The 7,924-nt window shown below is 42.8% G+C and overlaps 1 protein-coding gene across 1 annotated transcript; it reads left to right on the top strand.

The window, feature by feature from the left end:
• Nucleotides 1–2,271: 2,271 nt before the first annotated feature.
• LOC143888559 (uncharacterized) lies at nucleotides 2,272–2,706 on the top strand. The gene has a single exon (XM_077393007.1). The coding sequence runs from the start codon at nucleotides 2,272–2,274 to the stop codon at nucleotides 2,704–2,706; it is 435 nt and encodes a 144-aa protein (XP_077249122.1).
• Nucleotides 2,707–7,924: the final 5,218 nt, after the last annotated feature.

Genomic DNA, 7,924 nt, shown 5'->3' with positions numbered 1-7,924 from the left:
TCAGCTTCATGGATGCTTTCTCCGGTTATAACCAGATATGCATGTACTCCCTCGATATTCCCAAAACATCCTTCGTTACAGAACAAGGACTATTTTGTTATAAGGTCATGCCCTCTGGCATTAAGAACGTGGGAGCCACATATCAGCGGCTGGTGAATAAGATTTTTGCCTCACAAATCGGTCGGAATATGGAGATATACGTGGATGATATGCTTGTTAAAAGCTTAAAAATCACCGACCATGTTACTAACCTTCAGGAAGCTTTCACGGTGTTACGGATGTATCAGATGAAACTTAACCCCTCGAAGTGTGCCTTTGGGGTAACCTCAGGAAAATTCCTCGGATTCATGGTAAGCCAACGAGGGATAGAGGCAAATCCCGAAAAAATTCAAGTCATTCTTGATATGACGCAACCAAAAACCGTGAACGAAGTACAGCGACTTGCGGGAAGGATAGCGGCTTTGAGTCGATTCATGTCCAAATCTGCTGAGAAGTGCCTTCCATTCTTCAAGATATTGAAAAACATGAAAGATTTTCAATGGACGGACGAATGCAAGGAGGCATTCGACAAACTCAAACAATACCTTCAGTCTCTTCCTGTATTGATGAAGCCACTATCGAACGAAGAGTTATACCGTTATCTAGCAGTAAGCCCCTTGGCCGTCAGTGTCGTACTTGTCAGGCAAGAGCAAAGGACAGAACATCCTATATATTACGTCCGCCGAGTCCTACACGACGCCGAAACAAGGTATCAAAAAGTTTGCATTTGCGGTAGTCGTTGCCCCTAGAAAATTACGTCCATACTTTCAAGCCCACACTGTAGTTGTTCTCACCGACCAACCGTTGTGCAAAATCCTTCAAAAACCCGACACTTCGGACGATTAATCAATTGGGCAATCGAGCTTGGCAAATTTGATATACAAGTGCGACCTCGCCCTGCAATTAAGTCGCAAGTACTTGCTGACTTTGTAGTAGAATGTACGGCTCCGACCGAAGACTCGGGGAGGGGCAGGAAGAGGTAAAAGATGAACAAGAAAAACAATATCCATGGATGTTGTTTGTTGACGGATCAGCCAATGAAGGCGGAAGAGGAGCCGGAGTAGTCTTGGTCGAACCCGATAAATTTCTAGTGGAATATGCTCTGAAACTCGACTTCGATGCTTCCAACAACGAGGCCGAGTATCAGGCACTCTTGGCCGGACTGGCATTAGCCCTTGAAGTAGAAGCTGACCGACTAAAAGCCCATAGTGATTCACAACTTGTTGTTGGACATGTTAATGGACTCTATGAGGCGAAAGATCGAAGAATTTGAAATTGTACAAATTTCTCGAACTCTTAATGCCAGAGCCGATGCCCTGTCCAAAATGGCCTCCTCAGAGACCACTAGCTGGGGGAACGTGTATACTGAGGTTCTCTCCCGTCCCAACATAGAGAGAGAGAGAGACGAAGTTAGTCACATTGATCGTGAACCCAACTGGATGGACCCCATAATACAGTATCTTAAAGATGGCACCTTGCTGGATGACCGAAAGGAAGCAAGGAGAATTAGTGCCAAATCCGCCCTCTACATCCTAAAAGGGGAAGTGCTCTATAAATGATCATTCTCTTGGCCACTACTAAAATGTCTCCGACCCATAGACGCCAACCGAGCAATGGCGGAAGTACACGAAGGCATATGTGGAGATCACTCGGGGGGCAAGCTACTGGCTCATAAGATCCTTCGTCAAGGATTCTTTTGGCCGACTATACTTGAAGACGCTCAGAACTTTGTCAAGAAGTGCGAGCAGTGCCAAAGATATTCATTGGTACCTCACCAGCTAGCAACCCAATACTCCCCTATCTACAGCCCAATTCCCTTTGCGATGTGGGGAATGGATCTATTAGGTCCCTTTCCACCATCAGTCGGTGGGCATACGATGCTATATGTCGAGAGAGACTATTTCACCAAATGGGTAGAGGCCAAAGCAGTAAAAAAGGCCACCTCTAAGGTGACAAAAACCTTTTTCTACCATGACATTGTATGCCGATATGGGATACCAAGAGTATTGGTTACCGACAATGGGCCCCAGTTTGCTAGTGAACAATTCAGGAATTTTTGCGAAAGACTGATGATCGAAAAAAGATTCACTTCAGTTGGACATCCACAAGCAAATGGACAAGTCGAGGTAACCAACCCAATTCTCCTTCAAAGTTTTAAAAAGTGAGTTGAAGACGCTAAAAACACTTGGGCGTCAGAGTTACCGAATGTCCTGTGGGCCTACCGAACTACCCATGCACCGCAATGATGAATCTCCATTCAACCTATCATTCGGTGTTGAGGCAATCATTCCGGTCGAGATAGCCATTCCCTCTCCAAGAGTTGAAGGCTACAATGAACAAATGAACGACAAACTCATGAGGAGCTGTTTGGAACTCGTAGAGGAGACCAGGAAAAAAGCTCAGATCAGAGTCGTTGTATACCAGCAGAGGGTCGCTCGGTACTACAACCATCGGATGAAAGAAAGAGCTCTTAAGGAAGGAGATCTGGTACTCCGACGGGCAGAGGTTTCAGACCCAAAGAATGCCGAAAAACTCGCCCCCTCATGGGAAGGATCGTACAGAGTTATAAGGATCCTATGCCCAGGAGTATACCAATTGGAAAATCTAGATGGCGCACCGATCCCTAGGACATGGCATATGCAGAACTTAAGGAAATTATATCAGTAAGTATAGTTAATTTTCCTTCATTTACTTTTGGTATTGTGTTTTGTTTTCATTTTTTCAAATGCAAGAATAAGTAGAGACAGATCTCCAAGAAAGGATGTAATTAGGAATTTCACCTGAGGAAATAAAGTTTTGTTCTGTTTCAAAAAGTGTTCCTGTTATACTTCCATGAATGATTAATGTTTCTATGTGTGTTTGAAAAATTCTTGAAATATTACAGTCCTCACCAGTTGTGTAGGTAGGCTGATTAAAACAAGGTAAAAATGCTTATCCTTGAAAAGGAAGAAATAAGCTTATACACACCTATGTTAAATAAGTATGTTAAATAATGAACAAACAAAAATATTTATATGCATATAAATATGATTACATTAATTAACCTCATAAGATTAATGCCCACCGACCGAGTATATAAATTGGTCGAGTAGGGTTAGGCACTTGTCCGACCCATTTGACAGGAGGACTCGATGCCATTACATCAATTAACCTCTTAAGGTTAATGCCCACCGATCGAGCAAATAAGCCGGTCGAGTAGGGTGAGGCACTTGTCCGACCCATCAGACAGGAGGACCCGATGCCCTGATCCTTAGATCAAACCAGATGATATGTAGAGTGCGACCGAGGTTGATCATCCCGGATACCACTAAGAATATCACTGGATATGAGTTCTCTCCTCATAAAGGAGGGCGGGTTAGTCGACTCTGAATTGATCAATCGAAGAAAGACGACCGACGTGCAAAGCACAAAGGGAATACCCGAAAATTGTTACATTTATAAAGGAACAAGAGAGCTTATCCCTAAATAAAATGGGAACAGGACCGAAGGTCCGGCCCACTTCTCGTAAGAAAAACACGGCCCAAAGATCCGGCCTCTTCTTTACCTGGATTCCCCCTTTTTATTTTTAAATAAGAATGGGAGAGGAAGTAACCAGAGTAATAAAAGAAAACCCCGCCCCTCACAGAGGAAAGGTAGGAGGTTCATAAAATTGAAAAATACAAGTCTTATTCCCCCATAAAGGTGAGGAATAGAACCCATGCATTGTATAAATATAAATATAAAGTACTTGTAAGTACCAAAAAGTGCTAACAAAAGCACACCACCATAAAGTATATGCCCCATCATGAGGCAAATATTACAAACCAAATAAAGTTTAACCAAGCGCATCTAAAAAAGAACTTTACACATTAGCAGAAGGAGGGTTCAATTCGGCAATGATCGGAGAGTCAGTGGCCACGGTATCGGTCTTAGGGGCGATGAAACGCTCTACCAGAAAATCGGGCATAATTTGCAGGACTTGCCTCTTGCATTCTTCGAACCCCCTCCTTCAAAGTCGAGAGCGTGGAACGTCACTTCAACATCAAAATCCTCACTCTCCTTAAACTTGGATATTGCCTCCACCTCGACTACCGACTGAACTCGAACTAGCTCGCTAACGGCCTCCTCAGATCCTTTAAGTTTCCTCTGCGTGTCCTCCAAGTCCTTTCAGAGCGCGGCAATGACCTCTTTATCGGTTTTCTCCTTTTTCTCCAGTTCTGCAACTCTGTCTTGTAAAGAACCATTTTTTTCCTCTAGGCCGCTAACCACATTCCGAAGCTGTAGATTGTCCGCTAATGTGTCCATAATACGGTTGGAAGCTACGGCACTGAGATCGTTCATCTAGCAAGGGATAGCTGGGAATAAGTCCGAGCGAGTATGAAGAGAAAAAGGAAAAAAGAAAGGTTCAGTTATACTTACTATCTTCTGTTGGTGAAGGAAGAAGCTGCTTAAAGCCCCGGCACTCAATTTCTGTAACTCTTCCTTATCATTCGGGAGCACGCTATTCTGACACATTTCTACCCCGACCTGCGGGTTATGGATAGCCGAGTATTTGTCCCCAACTTTCCAAGAGGGAATAAAGGGGTCTCCTCGAACCTGGGCGTCCCCTTCCAGAAGATCGACATGAAAGAGAAGTTGTGTTCGCCTACTCCCGTCAATGGTAAAGGAAGGAGGAAGATTGCTGGGACCTCCATCAGTCGGAACCACGGAAGTACTCTCCTTGAGTTTCTTTCCCGGGTCAGGCCGCTCTCCTCCAGATGGTTCTTTCGACTTTCCAAAAAGAGTCGTCAGAGGAGGGGCGGTACCGGATTGTTGCCCTCCATATCTGGCTCTTCGAGCCCTCTCCAGAGCCGCCATAGATATCGTCGGAGTGGGTCGCGAAGGAGCCCCACCTTTCTCAGGAATTTTATCCTTCTCGAACTCTCTGCTCTTTTCAGGAACCCGGACTTTTTTCGGGACTTCTCTCCTCTCGGGAACACCCGTTTGTTGAGATGCCATCCCTATATAAAGGAGCATAATTATTATGACCTTCAACAAGGGTGCAATCGAATGAAAAAGAAGCTGAAATGAGAATTACCGCTCTTGGAGGATCTGACCCCCTTGATGGAAACTATGGGACGAACTACCTCGCGGCACAAACCATATTCTACAAGATTTTCTTGGTCTTTGAATTCCTGAGTTTAAAGCCCAACGAGATGGATCTGAAAATCTTATTTCCCATATTTCCTAGTGATGAACGCATTAATGTGTGAATTTTAGGTTCTTAGGGATGCATATTATTTAATTAAAGCGGTGCTATGATGGTATTTTCCCTTGTTTTTATGTTTCAGGTTATTTTCAGAAAATCCATGAAAAATGGGCTTGGAGGGAAAATTAATTCACATTTATTGACCGTCGTTTGAATGGTCCAGATCAGCCCACAAAAAAGATTCAAGAGGTGCGCTCATTGGTAAGATCAAAATTCATATCGAGGCCTGCAAATTTAACGGTTCAGATCATATCAATTGGACGGTTTAGTGGTGCAAGTAATTTACAAGTTGACCGTTAATTGAATGGTTTGGATCGTTTATTGGAGATGAAGAGGAGAGGAGAAATATCAAGTGTTTGTGTACCATATAAAGGAGGGGTAGTCTTGCCATTTGCAAATAATTATGGCGATGGGTGTAATTATTTTGAAGAGTAGGGACAATATGGTAGTTTCACAAGCACCAGAAAAAGTTGAGTGGAATGGATGAATTCACCCCCTTACAACTCATCAATCACCGTATAACATTAGAGTTGAAAGCAAAAGGGGATCAAATTTGGTAATATGTACACCCAACTTTTATTATATTTTGTAACCGAGAAGAAAAAGGGATCAAAATTGGTAACTTCCAACCAAACCAAATTTGAGCCCAAATTATACACGTTTTCTCCCCTCTTTGGACGTTATTTCCACACTATTATGGTTAGGAAAAACATGTGGAATCTAATTTTTAGTAATATCCACCCCTACTCCTTAGCAATCCACTTATTTCCTATTGGTGGAGAGTTTCCAAAAGCAAAAGGAGCCAAAATAAGAAGGAAGTGGATGATTCCTACTTGCATTAAGAAAGTTGGCAATTACCAAGAGGAGGTGGACGTTTTTTTATTTATGGGGGCTCTCTCTCTCCTCTCCTCTGGATAGTTAACTAAAGAAATTCAAAATTTTTTTCTCTCCCTTGGCTACCATCAACCAATTCCAAGAACTCAAATTCACAAGAAGGCTCAATCATCATGAACCATCCAAGAAGAATTGGAGAGGAGCTTTGAAGAGGAGGGTCAAAATTTTCTTTTCTTTCTTTTGGAATATGCTTGTACTTGGACAATTCAATTAAAGGGGAAGCATTCTTATTCTTTTGAATTATTGTTTATTTTTATTTCTTTTAGTTTAGATTATTGATCATGGTAATCTTTTATTATTTGTGTTTTGAATAAATAATGAGTAGCTAAATTTTTAATCTTAGGGTTTAGATGAAGCCTTATGGGTAGATTAAATTTGTTATATTGTGTGATCTAACGGTCTAGATTCAATTTTGTGAATATAATTCTAATATACACCTAGCTTCGGCAAAATGCTTAATCTATCGGCCGAAGGTTTTCTCCAATCAAAGGGAAAATCCCATCCAGCGCCCATTGGAGGCTGAATGAAAACAAACTCATTCTTCCACCCTTTGATTGAGGAAGGGGTTTTTGCCCCAATCATTATGTTTCGGCGATGCGTGATGGTTAACCATTCCCCATCATCCACCAGTTTATAACACCGACGGAAGATATCAACCGACACATCAGCATTCAAAAGTTTGCTTTTGGCCAAGTAGGCCAATAAATTTCTCCAACTGTTTGGAAAGACTTGAGAGGGAGCTATCCCATAAAACTTGAAGATTTGAGAAATTACTTCCGCTACAGGGAATCGTAGACCCCCGCGAAAGGCCTCTAGATAAAAGGTTGTTTCACCCGTGACCGAACTTTCGCAAGCTCGCTCGGCGGAGCTGGGTATCCAAATAAAATAGTCGTCAGGAATGTATTCCCCGTGGATATCATCTACGTTCTTCCCTATCAAGGTGCAAACATGAGCGGCGACTATCTCCGGTCTATGGGGTCCCCCAACATCTCCCATAGCCTCGAAAAAATCGGCCGACTCTTTAATTAAGGAAATGTGTTGCTCCCCTAACGATGTTTTCATTTTCAAACCCAAGGGAATGTCATCAGGTTTATAAATCTCACTGGTAGCCCCCGAATCGGTTTTGGTCCTTTTAGACAATTTCGAGGCCCTCTCCTTCCTAGTAGGATTTCTCTTCTTATAAGACTTCGCCGGAGCCGGTGGCTCACTAGCTCTGGCCTCGTCCCCAAGCCCTTCATCTGAATCTACTTTATGAGGAGACTCTGAGTTCTCCATGTGCCCAACGCTCCCGGAAGGGTTTTGTGAGTCTGAAGCATCAGACATGTTTAAAGGGCAGAAATACCAAAAAGAAGAGGAGAAGAACTTATGGGTTTTTGTAGGGATGAAGGTACCAGATGAACCTTCCAAGGCGAGAAAGGTCCCGCTATTCTTTGCCACCGCCCTTGAAGCAAATTCGACGGGTAAAAAAGCTTTTGGTGAAAAATGAAAGGATGAAAAAGCCTTATAAATGGGGTAAAACCCTTAGGCGGGAAAAAACCAGGGTACCTTCTAAAAAGAAACACGTGTCATGTCCCTAGGCATTGACGCCTCACATCTCCCATCATTGCGCAGAAAATAATGGCGCTTGCCATTATAATCAAAAGCGTCAATTCCCAAGGCATTAACCGTCAAAAGTTAAAAGACATGGTCCTTTTTATTCAGTACCTATCAAGAGAAATGTGGCAAAAATGATTATCTTCAAACAAATGGTAGTGGACCACCTTC

This window comes from Tasmannia lanceolata, unplaced genomic scaffold (assembly GCF_043159265.1).
Source record: "Tasmannia lanceolata isolate RefF3 unplaced genomic scaffold, GAP_Taslan_0.1 ptg000012l, whole genome shotgun sequence".
Lineage (NCBI taxonomy): Eukaryota > Viridiplantae > Streptophyta > Magnoliopsida > Canellales > Winteraceae > Tasmannia > Tasmannia lanceolata.
Note: the sequence above shows the minus strand (reverse complement) of the source record. Positions and strands in the feature narration are given on the sequence as shown.